This window comes from Salmo salar, chromosome 10 (genome assembly GCF_965601325.2).
Source record: "Salmo salar chromosome 10, fSalSal1, whole genome shotgun sequence".
Taxonomy (NCBI): Eukaryota; Metazoa; Chordata; class Actinopteri; order Salmoniformes; family Salmonidae; genus Salmo; species Salmo salar.
This window is the reverse complement of record NC_138300.1, coordinates 3,896,827-3,915,783: the sequence shown is the minus strand read 5'-3', so window position 1 is coordinate 3,915,783 and position 18,957 is coordinate 3,896,827. Positions and strand designations below refer to the sequence as shown.

Sequence of the window (18,957 nt, the reverse complement as noted above, 5' to 3'; positions counted from 1 at the left end):
ACACGATTTGGAAAATAACATGTACTTGGTTTCCCCAGCGTTTACTACCAACTTCAGGTCAACCAAGGCTTTATGCAAGGTAGTAAAATCAGGTTGAAGAGTCAACAGAGCCTGGAGCTGCCGTATGGGCAGTAGCACAGATAGACCAATGCTGTTCATATTAATAGTGAAAACAACTTGGACCAACAATCGAACCCTGTGGGACACCTTTTGTTATGTCTCGAAATCCTGATTTAACGCCGTCAGTAAGTACACACAGTGTTCTGTCTTTTAAATAATTCTCAAACCAGCTACAAGCAGCTCGATAAATCCAATATCTATCTATCATAGTTCCAAATAGATCAGAGAGTGAAGTCTAATCTTACCTGTTGTTTTGGTCATAGTGCAGACAGACGGAGAGAGAGACAGGGTTGTCATGATGCTGCTGGAGAGAGACAGGAGGCTTGTCTGTCAGCTGAGGAGGAGCAAACTGAGGAGAGGGAGAACGATGGCACTCCATACTGGGCAGGGCAGGAAGGGCTGAACCGGGATTGGATGGCACTACCTGGTGTACCGCCTCCTGCTCCCTCTCCACCAATCCTCTGCTCTGCTCAGAATCCCCCCTTGGGGAGTGGGTGGGACCAGAGGCAAAGTGGGAGGAGACCGGGACGTGGGAGGCTGAAGCTCTGCCCTGAGAGCCAGACAGAGACTCCTGGGAGTGGGTGTTCTGTGGATATTTTGAATGGTCTTGTCTGGGTGGGGAGACCGGACCCGTCCTCCTGGTGCCAGGCTGGAGCTGGGTGTAAAGCTGGGGTATTGAGGTCTGAGGCTCAGTGTAGGACTCATCTGAGGGAAGGAGGTCAGTTTCCAGGGACTGGTAAGAGATGGATGTGGCTCTGTGGTAGGCAGGGCAAGGGGCAGACGTTACAGGGAGGGGGTCGTAGAGGGCAGCGGTGGATCTGATGTCAGGGCTCTCCTCGTTAGTCACGGGTAGAGGGGGTTCTGGGAAGTCTTTCAGCTCCAGAGGTTCCAGAGCCTTCTCTCTCTTCACTGTTCCTCTGAATTCTCCAACACGACATCTGTCAGACAACCTGGGAGAAAGCATAGTCAAACACTGTTCATATGACACAACACACACACACACACACACACACACACACACACACACACACACCCCCACACACACACACACACACACACACACACACACACACACACACACACACACACACAGTATACATACACATAACAGAGAATGTCATGTTGACAGCAACTAACTGAAGTAATGATGACTGTAACTAATAACGAGGACGTGACAGGACACACTCGTGTTCCCACATCCCCGTCACAGAGGAGAATAAATTATCCTCCTACGCCACTCTGGCCCAGATCACTCGTTCAGTCAGATCTTTAACCCTCGGATGTCAAAGCTGATGACTCAAGGCTGTGGGACAAAATGCTCCTGTGTGATGGCTGCTCTGAAGGGAGAAAATGGACTTTTGGGAGATGGATATTATAGCAGCAGTCCCTGTTCTCAAAGGCTCTCTGAGGACGTTCACAACCAAAACACTTCTACTTATGTAGAGTATAAAGAGAGGATCAGCGTGTGTCACAATACATGTTAATCATATGGAGCCTATTACAGTATATATACACAGTGCATTCTGAAAGCATTTAGACCCCTTGACTTAACATTTTCTCACGTTACAGCCTTATTCTAAAATTGATTAAAATAGTTTTTTTCCCCTCATCAATCTACACACAATACCCCATAATGACAACACAAAAAAAAAGTTCAAACATTTCTGCAAATTTATATAAATCACATTTACATAAGTATTCAGACCCTTTACTCAGTACAAGCTTGGCACACCTGTATTTGGGGAGTTTTTCCCCATTCTTCTCCGCAGATTCTCTCAAGCTCTGTCAGGTTGGATGGGGAGCGTCACTGCACAGCTATTTTCAGGTCTCTTCAGAGATGTTCGATCGGGTTCAAGTCTGGGCCACTCAAGGACATTGAGATTTGTTTCCGAAGCCACTCCTGTGTTGTCTTAGCTGTGTGCTTAAGGTTGTTGTCCTGTTGGAAGGTGAACATTCGCCCCAGTCTGAGGTCCTGAGCGCTCTGAAGCAGGTTTTCATCAAGGATCTCACTGTACTTTGCTCCGTTCAGCATTCCCTTGATCCTGACTAGTCTCCCAGTTCCTGCCGCTGAAAAACATCCCCACAGCATGATGCTGCCACCACCATGCTTCACCGTAGGGATGGTGCCAGGTTTCCTCCAGACGTGACGCTTGGCATTCAGGACAAATAGTTCAATCTTGGTTTCATCAGACCAGAGAAACTTGTTTCTCATGGCCTGAGAGTCTTTAGGTGCCTTTTGGCAAACTCCAAGCAGGCTGTTGTGCCTTTTACTGAGGAGTGGTTTCCAACTGGCCACTCTACCATAAAGGCCTGATTGGTGGAGTGCAGCAGAGATAGCTGTCCTTCTGGAAGGTTCTACCATCTCCAGAGAGGAACTCTGGAGCTCTGTCAGAGTGACCTCCCTGACCAAGACCCTTCTCCACCAATTATTGTGTGTAGATGGATGAGGAAAAGTTTTGTTTAATCCATTTTAGAATAAGTCTGTAACGTAACAAAATGTGGAAAAAGTGAAGGGATCTAAATGCTTTCCGAATGCACCTACCCAAAATTGCACCTACCCAAAATCAAATAAAATGTTATTTGTCACATGCGCCGAATACAACAGGTGTAGACTGGTGTTCTTCCATGCCGTCCATGGGAGGGGTGCGTCACTTGAGTGGGTTGAGTCACTGACGTGGTCTTCCTGTCTGGGTTGGCGCCCCCCCCCCCCCCTTGGGTTGTGCCGTGGCGGAGATCTTTGTGGGCTATACACGGCCTTGTCTTAGGACGGTAAGTTGATGGTTGGAGACATCCCTCTAGTGGTGTGGGTGCTGTACTTTGGCAAAGTTGGTGGGGTTATATCCTGCCTGTTTGGCCCTGTCCGGGGGTATCATCGGATGGGGCCACAGTATCTTCTGATCCCTCCTGTCTCAACCTCCAGTATTTATGCTGCAGTAGTTGATGTGTCGGGGGGCTAGGGTCAGTCTGTTACATCTGGAGTATTTCTCTTGTCTTATCCGGTGTCCTGTGCGAATTTAAATATGCTCTCTAATTCTCTCTTTCTCTCTTTCTTTCTCTCTCTCGGAGGACCTGAGCCCTAGGACCATGCCTCAGGACTACCTGGCATGACGACTCCTTGCTGTCCCCAGTCCACCTGGCCGTGCTGCTGCTCCAGTTTCAACTGTTCTGCCTGTGGCTATGGAACCCTGACCTGTTCACCGGACGTGCTTGTTGCACCCTCGACAACTACTATGATTATTATTATTTGACCATGCTGGTCATTTATGAACATTTTAACATCTTGACCATGTTCTGTTATAATATCCACCCGGCACAGCCAGAAGAGGACTGGCCACCCCTCATAGCCTGGTTCCTCTCTAGGTTTCTTCCTAGGTTTTTGGCCTTTCTAGGGAGTTTTTCCTAGCCACCGTGCTTCTTTCACATGCATTGCTTGCTGTTTGGGGTTTTAGGCTGGGTTTCTGTACAGCACTTTGAGATATCAGCTGATGTACGAAGGGCTATGTAAATACATTTGATTTAGACCTTAAGGTGAAATGCTTACTTACAAGCCCTTATCCAACAATGCAGTTTTAAGAAAATACCTAAAAAAAGAGATAAGAATAACAAATAATTGAAGAGCAACAGTAAATAACAATAACGGGGCCATATACAGGGGGTACCGGTACCGAGTCAATGTGCGGTGGCATCGGTATCGAGGTAATTGAGGTAATATGTACATGTAGGTAGAGTTATTAAAGTGACTATGCATAGATAATAACAGAGAGTAGCAGCAGCGTAGAAGAAGGGGGGGGGGGGGGGCAATGCAAATAGTCTGGGTAGCCATTTGACTAGATGTTCAGGAGTCTTATGACTTGGGGTAGAAGCTGTTTAGAAGCCTCTCGTACCTAGACTTGGCGCTCCGGTACAGCTTGCCGTGCGGTAGCAGAGATGACTATGACTAGGGTGGCTGGACTATGACTAGGGTGGCTGGAGTCTTTGACAAGTTTTAGGGCCTTCCTCTGACACCGTCTGGTGTAGAGGTCCTGGATGTCAGGAAGCTTGGCCCCAGTGATGTACTGGGCCGTACGCACTACCCTCTGTAGTGCCTTGCGGTCAGAGGCCGAGGAGTTGCCATACCAGGTAGTGATGCAAACCATCAGGATGCTCTCGATGGTGCAGCTGTAAAATCTTTTGAGGATCTGAGGACCCATGCCAAATCTTTTCAGTCTCCTGAGGGGGAATAGGTTTTGTCGTGCCCGCTTCACGACTGTCTTGGTGTGCTTGGACCATGTTAGTGTGTTGTTGATGTGGACGCCAAGAAACTTGAAGCTCTCAACCTGCTCCACTAAAGCCCCGTCGATGAGAATGGGGGTGTGCTCAGTCCTCTTTTTCCTGTAGTCCACAATCATCTCCTTTGTCTTGATCACGTTGAGGGAGAGGTTGTTGTCCTTGCACCACATGGTCAGGTCTCTGACCTCCTCCCTATAGGCTGTCTCATCATTGTTGGTGATCAGGCCTACCAATGTTGTGCCATCAGCAAACTTAATGATGGTGTTGGAGTCATGCCTGGCCGTGCAGTCATGAGTGAACAGGGAGTACAGGAGGGAACTGAGCACGCTCCCCTGAGGGGCCCCCGTGTTGAGGATCAGAGTGGCAGATGTGTTGTTACCTACCCTTACCACCAGGAGGCGGCAGGTCAGGAAGTCCAGGATCCAGTTGCAGAGGGAGGTGTTTAGTCCCAGGGTCCTTAGCTCAGTGATGAGTTTTGAGGGCACTATGGTGTTGAACGCTGAGCTGTAGTCAATGAACAGCATTCTCACATAGGTGTTCCTTTAGTCCAGGTGGTAAAGGGCAGTGTGGAGTGCAATAGAGATTGCATCATCTGTTGGGGCGGTATGCAAATTGGAGTGGGTCTAGGGTTTCTGGGATGATGGTGTTGATGTGAGCCATGATTAGCCTTTCAAAGCACTTCATGGCTACAGACATGAGTGCTACGGGTCGGTGTCATTTAGGCAGGTTACCGTAGTGTTCTTGGGCACAGGGACTAAGGTGGTCTGCTTGAAACATATTGGTATTACAGACTCAGACAGGGAGAGGTTGAAAATGTCAGTGAAGACACTTGCCGGTTGGTTAGGGCATGCTTGGAGTACATGTCCTGGTAATCCGCCTGGCCCTGCGGCCTTGTGAATGTTGACCTGTTTAAAGGTCTTACTCACATCGGCTACGGCGAGCGTGATCACACAGTCATCTGGAACAGTTGGTGCTCTCATGCATGCTTCAGTGTTGCTTGCCTCGAAGCGAGCATAGAAGTAATTTAGCTCGTCTGATAGGCTCTTGTCACTGGCCAGCTCTCGGCTGTGCTTCCCTTTGTCGTCTGTAATAGTTTGCAAGCCCTGCCACATCCGACGAGCGTCGGAGCCGGTGAAGTACGATTCGATCTTAGTCCTTTATTGATGCTTTGCCTGTTTGATGGTTCGTCGGAGGGCATAGCGGGATTTCTTATAAGCTTCCGGGTTAGAGTTCCGCTCCTTGAAAGCGGCAGCTCTAAATGTTCATGCTACTGAATGTACCAAGAGTATTTTCAGATGTCGTTATCAACAAATACTGTGAAAAGTACAGTAAATGTAAAATGCCCATGAAGTCAACAGTGTAATGTTTGGATTCAGTCTCGTTTCAGGTGAACTGTTGTGTCCTCACCTTTAGTCTAATCATTTCCCCATCCTCTACAAACTGTTCCCTTTTAACTGCTACCATGGTTATGCATTCCATATTTCTTCTGGAAGAACCATTTCAATGTAGCCCTATCCATATCGGCCAATTCCCACCAGTGTAAGCAGTTAAAAAATAATCTCACTTTGGTTTGATAAAGATTTTTATACCACGACTGGCTATGATATTTCAGATTCACCCGCTGAACCGAACAATGGTGTTCTAGTAGAGAGCTAATGAGCCACATGCCTGCAGCAGACGGACCGGTCTGGTCTAGCAGAAGGTCTGATGACGACATATGAGCAGCCGGCCGGCCAGAGAGCGAATGTGTGTTGTTACAGCTGGCTTACGGCCACGCTACATTACGTACCACTGGTCTGACAGGGTTACGGCCACGCTACATTACGTACCACTGGTCTGACAGGGTTACGGCCACGCTACATTACGTACCACTGGTCTGACAGGGTTACGGCCACGCTACATTACGTACCACTGGTCTGACAGGGTTACGGCCATGCTACATTACGTACCACTGGTCTGATAGGGTTACGGCCACGCTACATTACGTACCACTGGTCTGACAGGGTTACGGCCACGCTACATTACGTACCACTGGTCTGACAGGGTTACGGCCATGCTACATTACGTACCACTGGTCTGACAGGGTTACGGCCATGCTACATTACGTACCACTGGTCTGACAGGGTTACGGCCACACTACATCACGTACCACTGGTCTACTGGTCTGACAGAGAACACCCTTGGGAAGGGTTACTCTACTGGCAAAGCCTCACAGCAGACATTACCATTGGGAGTCTATCATGGTGAGACAATAGATCCAAAGACTCCCAATCACAACATTTCCAAAAGAAAGGTACACCTGTAACATCACTCTCCTCAGTAACTAAAGACGGTCATCCGTTTCACCGGGCGACAAAACTGTTGAAAACTCCAGTTGACATTTCTCCTTGGAGGATTGCTATGAGAGCAACGTTCCCCAGACAGCAATGTAGTGTAAGTGTATAATTGTAGGGATATTAATGAGAGATGCTCACCTCGCAGTGGTGTTGTTGTCCTGTTGGGTAGGTTGGCTCTCCAGTTGGGAATATTCTGCTGACTTCCTCCCTGGAACGTGGCTCTGAGAGGAAGATGGAACATAAATGTTGTAAACTCACCAGCCATCAGACTACAACCCTCGCCATCAGACTACAACCCTCGCCACTGTAGCAACAGAGAATACAACCCTCGCCATCACACTACAACCCTCGCCACTGTAGCAACAGACAGAATACAACCCTCGCCATCAGACTACAACCCTCACCACTGTAGCAACAGAGAATACAACCCTCGCCATCACACTACAACCCTCGCCACTGTAGCAACAGACAGAATACAACCCTCGCCATCAGACTACAACCCTCGCCATCAGACTACAACCCTCGCCACTGTAGCAACAGAGAATACAACCCTCGCCAATACACTACAACCCTCGCCATCAGACTACAACCCTCGCCATCAGACTACAACCCTCGCCACTGTAGCAACAGACATAATACAACCCTCGCCATCAGACTACAACCCTCGCCACTGTAGCAACAGAGAATACAACCCTCGCCAATACACTACAACCCTCGCCATAGACTACAACCCTCGCCATCAGACTACAACCCTCGCCACTGTAGCAACAGAGAATACAACCCTCGCCAATACACTACAACCCTGCCCATCAGACTACAACCCTGCCCATCACACTACAACCCTCGCCATAGACTACAACCCTCGCCATAGACTACAACCCTCGCCATAGACTACAACCCTCGCCATCAGAATACAACCCTCACCACTGTAGCAACAGACAGAATACAACCCTCGCCATCAGACTACAACCCTCGCCATCAGACTACAACTCTCGCCACTGTAGCAACAGACAGAATACAACCTTCGCCATCACACTACAACCCTTGCCATAAACTACAACCCTTGCCATAGACTACAACCCTCGCCATCAGACTACAACCCTCGCCATCAGACTACAACCCTCGCCATCAGACTACAACCCTCGCCATCAGACTACAACCCTCGCCATCAGACTACAACCCTCGCCATCAGACTACAACCCTCGCCACTGTAGCAACAGACAGAATACAACCCTCGCCATCAGACTACAACCCTCGCCACTGTAGCAACAGACAGAATACAACCCTCACCATCACACTACAACCCTCGCCATAGACTACAACCCTCGCCATCAGAATACAACCCTCGCCATCAGAATACAACCCTCGCCATCAGAATACAACCCTCGCCATAGACCACAACCCTCGCCACAGACTACAACCCACGCCACTATAGCAACAGACAGACGACAACCCTCGCCATCACACTACAACCCTCACCACAATAGCAACAGACAGACTACAACCCTCGCCATCACACTACAACCCTCGCCATCACACTACAACCCTCGCCATCACACTACAACCCTCGCCATCACACTACAACCCTCGCCACTGCAGCAACAGACAGACAACAACCCTCACCACTGTAGCAACAGACAGACAGACAGACAACAACCCTCACCACTGTAGCAACAGACAGACACAGACAACAACCCTCACCACTGTAGCAACAGACACACACAGACAACAACCCTCACCACTGTAGCAACAGACACAGACAACAACCCTCACCACTGTAGCAACAGACACAGACAAACAACCCTCACCACTGTAGCAACAGACAAACAACCCTCACCACTGCAGCAACAGACAAACAACCCTCACCACTGTAGCAACAGACAGACAGACAACAACCCTCACCACTGCAGCAACAGACAGACAGACAACAACCCTCACCACTGTAGCAACAGACAGACAGACCACAACCCTCACCACTGTAGCAACAGACAGACCACAACCCTCACCACTGCAGCAACAGACAGACAGACAGACAGACAGCAACCCTCACCACTGCAGCAACAGACAGACAACAACCCTCACCACTGCAGCAACAGACAGACAACAACCCTCACCACTGTAGCAACAGACAGACAGACAGACAGACAACAACCCTCACCACTGTAGCAACAGAGACACAGACAACAACCCTCACCACTGTAGCAACAGACACAGACAACAACCCTCACCACTGTAGCAACAGACAAACAACCCTCACCACTGCAGCAACAGACAAACAACCCTCACCACTGCAGCAACAGACAAACAACCCTCACCACTGCAGCAACAGACAAACAACCCTCACCACTGCAGCAACAGACAGACAGACAACAACCCTCACCACTGCAGCAACAGACAGACAGACCACAACCCTCACCACTGTAGCAACAGACAGACCACAACCCTCACCACTGCAGCAACAGACAGACAGACAGACAGACAGACAACAACCCTCACCACTGCAGCAACAGACAGACAGACAGACAGACAACAACCCTCACCACTGCAGCAACAGACAGACAGACAGACAACAACCCTCACCACTGCAGCAACAGACAGACAGACCAAAACCCTCACCACTGCAGCAACAGACAGACCACAACCCTCACCACTGCAGCAACAGACAGACCACAACCCTCACCACTGTAGCAACAGACAGACCACAACCCTCACCACTGCAGCAACAGACAGACAGACAACAACCCTCACCACTGCAGCAACAGACAGACCACAACCCTCACCACTGCAGCAACAGACAGACCACAACCCTCACCACTGTAGCAACAGACAGACCACAACCCTCACCACTGCAGCAACAGACAGACAGACAACAACCCTCACCACTGCAGCAACAGACAGACAGACAGACAACAACCCTCACCACTGCAGCAACAGACAGACAGACAGACAGACAACAACCCTCACCACTGCAGCAACAGACAGACAGACAACAACCCTCACCACTGCAGCAACAGACAGACAGACAGACAGACAGACAACAACCCTCACCACTGTAGCAACAGACAGACAACAACCCTCACCACTGCAGCAACAGACAGACCACAACCCTCACCACTGTAGCAACAGACAGACAGACCAAAACCCTCACCACTGCAGCAACAGACAGACCACAACCCTCACCACTGCAGCAACAGACAGACCACAACCCTCACCACTGTAGCAAGACAGACAGACAGACCACAACCCTCACCACTGTAGCAAGACAGACAGACCACAACCTTCACCACATTAGCAACAGACAGACAACAACCCTCACCACTGTAGCAACAGACAGACAGACAGACCACAACCTTCACCACTGTAGCGACAGACAGACCACAACCTTCACCACTGTAGCGACAGACAGACCACAACCCTCACAACTGTAGCGACAGACAGACCACAACCCTCACCACTGTAGCGACAGACAGACCACAACCCTCACCACTGTAGCAACAGACAGACCACAACCTTCACCACTGCAGCAACAGACAGACAGACAACCCTCACCACTGTAGCAACAGACAGACAGACAACCCTCACCACTGTAGCAACAGACAGACAGACAACAACCCTCACCACTGCAGCAACAGACAGACAGACAGACAACAACCCTCGCCACTGCAGCAACAGACAGACAGACAACAACCCTCGCCACTGCAGCAACAGACAGACAGACAACAACCCCCACCACTGCAGCAACAGACAGACAGACCACAACCCCCACCACTGCAGCAACAGACAGACAGACCACAACCCTCAACACTGCAGCAACAGACAGACAGACAACAACCCTCACCACTGCAGCAACAGACAGACCACAACCCTCACCACTGCAGCAAGACAGACAGACAACAACCCTCACCACTGTAGCGACAGACAGACAACAACCCCCACCACTGCAGCAACAGACAGACAGACAACAACCCTCACCACTGCAGCAACAGACAGACAGACAACAACCCTCACCACTGCAGCAACAGACAGACAACAACCCTCACCACTGCAGCAACAGACAGACAACAACCCTCACCACTGCAGCAACAGACAGACAGACCACAACCCTCACCACTGCAGCAACAGACAGACAGACAGACAACAACCCTCACCACTGCAGCAACAGACAGACAGACCACAACCCTCACCACTGCAGCAACAGACAGACAGACAGACAACAACCCTCACCACTGCAGCAACAGACAGACAGACAGGCAACAAGATTTAGATTATTGTACGTCAGTGAAACATCCAGTCGGTTCTACAGTTACTAAACAAGATTACTGAAGGTTTTCAGTTTTGTGATCTCTCTCATCTGAGGGTGTGTCTTTGTGTTAACCTGGATTAATATTTGTTTACTATATTACTCACTCAGTCAACTTGTCCTAACATGATGAGGTCATACAGCGCCTTCAGAAAGTACTTTACCCTTTCCTTTTAACACATTTCAGCCTGAATTTAAAATGGATTCAATCGAGATTTTGTAACTGGCCTACACAAAATACCCCATAATGTCAAAGTGGATTATTTTTTGTCAATTCTTTTTTTTGAATTTAAGAAAAAAATAAAAGCTGAAATGTCTTCAGTCAATACGTTTTCATCCCCTTTGTTATAGCAAGCCTAAATAATTTCAGGAGTAAAAATGTGCTTAACAAGTCACATAATAAGTCACATGGACTCATTCAGTGTTCAATAATGTTTGAATGACTACCTCATCTCTGTACCCCACACATACAATTATCTATAAGGTCCCTCAATCGAGAAGTGAATTTCAAACACAGATTCAACCACAAAGACCAGGGAGGTTTTCCAATGTCTCGCAAAGAAGGGAACTGATTGGTAGATGTGTAAAAACGTAAAAAGCAGATGAATATCCCTTTGAGCATGGTGAAGTTATTAATTACACTTTGTAGTGACAGGGTATATTGATACACCATCGAAAGATACAGGCGTCCTTCCTAACTCAGTTGCCGGAGAAGAAGGAAACCGCTTAGGGATTTCACCATGAGGACAACGGTGATTTTAAAACAGAGTTTAATGGATGCAAGGTTTGAAATTATTATGTTTCAGTGAAACATATCTGTTTGGGCTTCTTGCGGTACATTTGCAGTGTTCAAATTATTTGTAATTATGTTCTGGCCTCCTGACCATCCGCTCCAGAAATGAAATCGGCCCGCAGCTGAATCTAGTTGATGATCTATGATGTACAGAATAAAAAATGTTCCAAAACATGCACACTAAAGTAAAACTTTTTTTTTTTTTTTTTACATTACGTCCTACATACAAAGTGTTATGTTTGGGGAAAATCCAACACAACACATCACTGAGTACCACTCTTCATATTTTCAAGCATGGTGGTGGCTGCATCATGTTATGGGTATGCTTGTCACCGGCAAGGACTAGGGAGTTCTTAGTACAAAAATAAAAAATCTTTCATCAAGGGAAAGAAATGGACAACTCTGCTAAGGCGCGGGAACCTGTCGATCCAGCTGTGGCGTGGGAACATGGCGACCTAGAGCACCGGAGAGAGAGCATACATGACAGTACCCCGTCCCGTTCGGCTCCAGCTGCAGGACACCAACCACAGGGACGATCCCGGGGATCAGGAGAGGACCGGTCGCCTCCGCTGAGGCGCAGAAACCTGACGAACCCGGCTGAGGCGTGAGAGACTGATGAGCCGGCTGGGATCTCCCCGGTTGCCTCCATCAAGACACGAGAACCTGTTCACCCAGCTGAGGCATGGGAGCCTATCGACCCTCTCCTGTCCCAGCACACTGTGGACTACACTGGGAGACCCTGTCCCAGCACACTGTGGACTACACTGGGAGACCCTCTCCTGTCCCAGCACACTGTGGACTACACTGGGAGACCCTGTCCCAGCACACTGTGGACTACACTGGGAGACCCTGTCCCAGCACACTGTGGACTACACTGGGAGACCCTGTCCCAGCACACTGTGGACTACACTGGGAGACCCTGTCCCAGCACACTGTGGACTACACTGGGAGACCCTGTCCCAGCACACTGTGGACTACACTGGGAGACCCTGTCCCAGCACACTGTGGACTACACTGGGAGACCCTGTCCCAGCACACTGTGGACTACACTGTGGACTACACTGGGAGACCCTGTCCCAGCACACTGTGGACTACACTGGGAGACCCTGTCCCAGCACACTGTGGACTACACTGTGGACTACACTGGGAGACCCTGTCCCAGCACACTGTGGACTACACTGGGAGACCCTGTCCCAGCACACTGTGGACTACACTGGGAGACCCTCTCCTGTATCAGCACACTGTGGACTACACTGGGAGACCCTCTCCTGTCCCAGCACACTGTGGACTACACTGGGAGACCCTCTCCTGTCCCAACACACTGTGGACTACACTGGGAGACCCTCTCCTGTCCCAACACACTGTGGACTACACTGGGAGACCCTCTCCTGTCCCAGCACACTGTGGACTACACTGGGGGACCCTGTCCCAACACACTGTGGACTACACTGGGAGACCCTGTCCCAGCACACTGTGGACTACACTGGGAGACCCTCTCCTGTCCCAGCACACCGTGGACTACACTGGGAGACCCTCTCCTGTCCCAACACACTGTGGACTACACTGGGAGACCCTCTCCTGTCCCAGCACACCGTGGACTACACTGGGAGACCCTCTCCTGTCCCAACACACTGTGGACTACACTGGGAGACCCTCTCCTGTCCCAGCACACTGTGGACTACACTGGGAGACCCTCTTCTGTCCCAGCACACTGTGGACTACACTGGGAGACCCTCTTCTGTCCCAGCACACTGTGGACTACACTGGGAGACCCTCTCCTGTATCAGCACACTGTGGACTACACTGGGAGACTCTCCTGTCCCAGCTGTACATTGTTGAATAATAGTGAAGACATCAAAACGATGAAATAACACATATGGAATCATGTAGTAACCAAAAAAAGTGTTAACCTCTCTGGGCTTGCGCTTGCGCTTGCGTCCCACCTACTCAACAGCCAGTGTAATCCCGTGGCGCGATATTCAAATACCTCAAAAATGCAAAAACTTCAATTTTTCAAACATATGACTATTTTACACCATTTTAAAGACAAGACTCTCGTTAATCTAACCACACTGTCCGATTTCAAAAAGGCTTTACAACGAAAGCAAAACATTAGATTATGTCAGCAGATTACCCAGCCAGAAATAATCAGACACCCATTTTTCAAGCTAGCATATAATGTCACATAAACCCAAACCACAGCTAAATGCAGCACTAACCTTTGATGATCTTCATCAGATGACAACCCTAGGACATTATGTTATACAATACATGCATGTTTTGTTCAATCAAGTTCATATTTATATCAAAAACCAGCTTTTTACATTAGCATGTGACTAGCATGTGACTAGCATTCCCACCGAACACTGCCGGTGTATTTACTAAATTACTCACGATAAACGTTCACAAAAAACATAACAATTATTTTAAGAATTATAGATACAGAAATCCTCTATGCACTCGCTATGTCCGATTTTAAAATAGCTTTTCGGTGAAAGCACATTTTGCAATATTCTCAGTAGATAGCCCGGCATCACAGGGCTAGCTATTTAGACACCCAGCAAGTTTAGCACTCACCAAAGTCAGATTTAATTTAAGAAAAATGTTATTACCTTTGCTGTTCTTCGTCAGAATGCACTCCCAGGACTTCTACTTCAATAACAAATGTTGGTTTGGTCCCAAATAATCCATTGTTATATCCAAATAGCGGCGTTTTGTTCGTGCGTTCAAGACACTATCCGAAAGGGTAAATAAGGGTGACGAGCATGGCGCATTTCGTGACAAAAAATTTCAAAATATTCCATTACCGTACTTCGAAGCATGTCAACCGCTGTTTAAAATCTATTTTTATGCAATTTTTCTCGTAAAAAAGCGATAATATTCCGACCGGGAAAGCGTGTATACGTACAAAGAGAGAGAAAATAAAAACATCTCGTGCCCGAGCCTGAGTCTCAGAGTACTCTGACCGGCCACTATCCAAACGCGATAATGTGTTTCAGCCTGGGGCTGCCTCGATATCATTCAGCTTTTTCCCGGGCTCTGAGAGCCTATGGGAGCCGTAGGAAGTGTCACATTACAGCAAAGATCCTCAGTCTTCAATAAACAGAGACAAGAAGAACAAGATCTTGTCAGAGAGGGCACTTCCTGTAAGGAATCTTCTCAGGTTTTTGCCTGCCATATGAGTTCTGTTATACTCACAGACACCATTCAAACAGTTTTAGAAACTTTACGGTGTTTTCTATCCAAAGCCAATAATTATATGCATATTCTAGTTACTGGGCAGGAGTAGTAACTAGATTAAATCGGGTACGTTTTTTATCCGGCCGTGTCAATACTGCCCCCTAGCCCTAACAGGTTAAGCCAATCAGTTGTGTTGTGACAAGGTAGGGGTGATTCTGAACTTACAATGGCTAGCCCCAAGTCGTTGTGTATTTTTATCTTGTGCATTTTGCTATTTGCCTCATGACTACTGCATGCTTTGTTGACTATGAACTTTCTTGTTTACCCATCCGTGGGACCAACTGTTTGTTCCCACACTCGGGATTCTGACTCTCTATTGGTTACACAGACTTCTGGCCTCCCGTCCTATTCTAACCACCTCCCGCCAGCTTTGTATTCATGTTACCTGATGAAATTGCTGTATATGATCTTGTTGCCATCTAATGCACATTCAGATGTCATAAATCAGCACTGCAGAGCTCTCCCTGTCCTCTGCCGTGCCTTGATTGTATTACTGTTGATGATATCTGGAAATGTGTATGTACACTCTGGCCCATCTACTGTTGCTAACCCCAATTCTGACTTGTGCTCTGATATCTGCTTCACTGATTTCTGCTCTCGTAAAAGCCTGGGTTTTCTGCACTTTAACACTAGAAACTTATTACCTAAAATGGACCAATTGAAAGTGTGGGTTCACAGCTCTGATCCAGATGTGTTGGTCATTACTGAGATGTGGTTAAGAAAGTGTTTTGAATACTGATGTTAACCTTTATGGTTATAACCTTTTTCAGTAAGACAGATCTTCCAAAGGTGGTGGAGTGGCAATCTTTACAAAGGATCACCTTCAGTGCTCGGTTGTCTCCACCAAGTCTGTCCCCAAACAATTTGATTTGCTGGTTTTAAACATTAAACTTTCAAATAGCTCTTTGTTGACTGTTGCTGGGCGCTATCGTCCTCCATCAGCAAGTCTGAATTTGTCCTGCTTGGTGACCTAAACTGGGATATGCTTAAACCACCTGACCAAATCCTAAAACAGTGGGACTCCCTAAATCTTTCTCAGAGTATTAGCATTCCCACATGGTATGACTCCAAACACCCAGAAAAGGCTACTCTCCTCAGTTAACCTCACTAGGGTAGGGGGCACCATTCGGAATTTTGGATGAAAAGCGTGCCCAAAGTAAACTGCCTGCTACTCAGGTCCAGAAGCTAGGATATGCATATAATTGGTAGATTTGGATAGAAAACCCCCTAAAGTTTCCAAAACTGTTAAAATAATGTCTGTGAGTATAACAGAACTGATATGGCAGGCGAAAACCTGAGGAAAATCCATACAGGAAGTGCTATTATTTTAAAATGCCTGTTTTTCCATTGAAAGTCTATCCACCATACAAAGACTTATGACCCAGTTCATGACCCCTATGGCTTCCACTACATGTGGCCAGTCTTTAGGCATTCTTTCAAGCTTTTACGCTGAAAAATGAGGGAGAAACACCACTTTCAATGAGAGGACAGTGGACATTTCCAGACATGAGTCCTGCGCATGACCGGGAGCGCACATTCTTTTTTCTACTTTTATACTGACGAAGCTATTGTCCGGTTGAAATATGATCGATTATTTATGACAAAAACAACCTGAGGATTGATTATAAACATCGTTTGACATGTTTCTACGAACTTTTATGGTACTTCTTTGATTTTCCGTCTGTCTATTGTGACCGCGCTTTGTCCCAGTGGATTACTGAACAAAACACACCAACAAAATTGAGGTTTTTGAATATAAAGAGGGACTTTATCGAACAAAACAAACATTTATTGTGTAACATGGAGTCTTCGGATTGCAACCATATGAAGATCAAAGGTAAGTGATACATTTTATCGCTATTTCTGACTTTTGTTACTCCTCTTCTTGGTTGCTAACTGTTTGTAATGATTTGTCTGCTGGACGCTGTTCTCAGATAATCGCATGGTTTGCTTTTGCCGTGAAGCCTTTTTGAAATCTGACACAGGGGTTGGATTAACAAGAAGTTTATCTTTAAGCTGGTGTATAACACTTGTATGTTTCATGAATTCTTATAATGAGTATTTCTGTTTTTTAATTTGGCTCTCTGCAATTTCACTGGATGTTGGCCAGGTGGGACAGTAGCGTCCCACACCCCCTAGAGAGGTTAACCTCACAAATAATCCTGATAGGTATCAGTCTGGTGTTTTCTGTAATGACCCTAGTGATCACTGTTTTACAGCCTGTGTTCATAATGGCTGCTCAGTGAAATGGCCTGTCCTAATTTGTCAAAGACGCTTGCTAAAAAAACTTTAACGAGCAAGCCTTCCTTCATGACCTGGCCTCTGTCAAATGGTATAGAATCAGCTTGATCCCCTCTGTCAAAGACGCTTGGAACTTTAAAAAAATATTTTCAGTGATATTGTTAACAAACACGCCCCCATAAAGAAAATGAGAATTAAAAACCGGTTCAGCCCCTGGTTCGACAGTGATCTTGCAGAGTTACTCCACCTCAAGAATTGCATTTGGCGAAAGGCTCGGCACACACATACTCAGGCTGACTGACTGGCTCTTGATCAGGCAAAAGAGAAATAAGTGCATTCAGGCTATGCGGAAGGCCAAAGTTAGTTACTTTAAGGAGCAGTTCTCTCCCTGTGGGTCTAACTCCAAGAAGTTCTGGAAAACGGTTAAAGACCTGGAGAATAAACCCTCCTCCTCACAGCTGCCCATGTCCCTTAAAGTTAATGATGTGGTTGTTACTGACAAGAAGCACATGGCTGAGCTTTTTAAATCACCACTTCATTAAGTCAGGATGCCTATTTGACTCAGCCATGCCTCCTTGCCCGTCCAACATTTCCTCATCCCCCACCCCTTCTAATGTGACTATCCCTGACGCTCCTCCCTCTTTTTCCCCTGCCCCGATACAAAGTTTCTCCCTGCAGGCGGTCACTGACTCCAAGGTGCTAAAGGAGCTCCTTAAACTTGACCCCCAAAAAACATCTGGGTCAGATGGTTTAGACTAGAGGTCGTCCGATTAATCAGGGCCGATTTCAAGTTTTCATAACAATCAGAAATTGGTATTTTTGGATGCCGATTTTTTATTTTTTAGACCTTTATTTAACTAGGCAAGTCAGTTAAGAACACATTCTTATTTTCAATGACGGCCTAGGAACGGTAGGTTAACTGCCTTGTTCAGGGGCAGAATGACAGATTTTTACCTTGTCAGCTCGGGGATTCAATCTTGCAACCTTACAGTTAACTAGTCCAACGCTCTAACCACCTGCTTTACATTGCACTCCACGAGGAGCCTGCCTGTTACGCGAATGCAGTAAGAAGCCAAGGTAAGTTACTAGCGAACATTAAACTTATCTTAAAAAAAACAATCAATCATAACCACTAGTTAACTACACATGGTTGATATTACTAGTTTATCTAGCCTGTCCTGCGTTGCATATAATCGCTTAGGTACACGTTGCTCCAACCATAAACATCAATGCCTTTCTTAAAATCAATACACAAGTACCGTAAATTCCGGACTATAAGCCGCAACTTTTTTCCCAGGCTTTGAACCTCGCGGCTTAAACAATGACATATGGATTTTTCCCGCTTTCAATTTTTTTCCCCCCCCAAAAAACACATTCTGTGACGTGCTCAGTTTTTTGGCGGCATGAAGCTTTCATTAGACCAATGAAATTGCCGAACGGGTTAAGGTCAAACAACTATTTTTGTTTACTGTTTAGATTAAATCGAGCGCTCTCAAACTTCCCATCATTCTGATTACGGTAGTCATTTTGTCACCCTGATTCCTGGGGGTACAACAAAGTATTTGAGGCACTCGATATCAGTGTAAATCGTGCATTTAAGGTGGTGCTCCGTGTTCAGCGGGAAGCTTGGATGACAAGTGGGGAAAAATCCTTCACTA

At 47.2% G+C, this 18,957-nt stretch overlaps 1 protein-coding gene across 6 annotated transcripts in view; it reads right to left on the bottom strand.

Moving 5' to 3' along the window:
* The window catches only part of shroom2a (shroom family member 2a), a 140,230-nt gene that overhangs the window by 17,336 nt on the left and 103,937 nt on the right, over positions 1-18,957 (bottom strand). For all 6 annotated transcript variants that reach the window (XM_045687237.2, XM_082956676.1, XM_045687238.2 and 3 more), the window contains 2 exons: positions 6,864-6,946; positions 366-1,070 (listed from right to left, as the gene is read on the bottom strand). In XM_045687237.2, the coding sequence (XP_045543193.1) occupies positions 366-1,070; positions 6,864-6,946 (788 nt within the window). The remainder of the gene's footprint in view (positions 1-365; positions 1,071-6,863; positions 6,947-18,957) is intronic.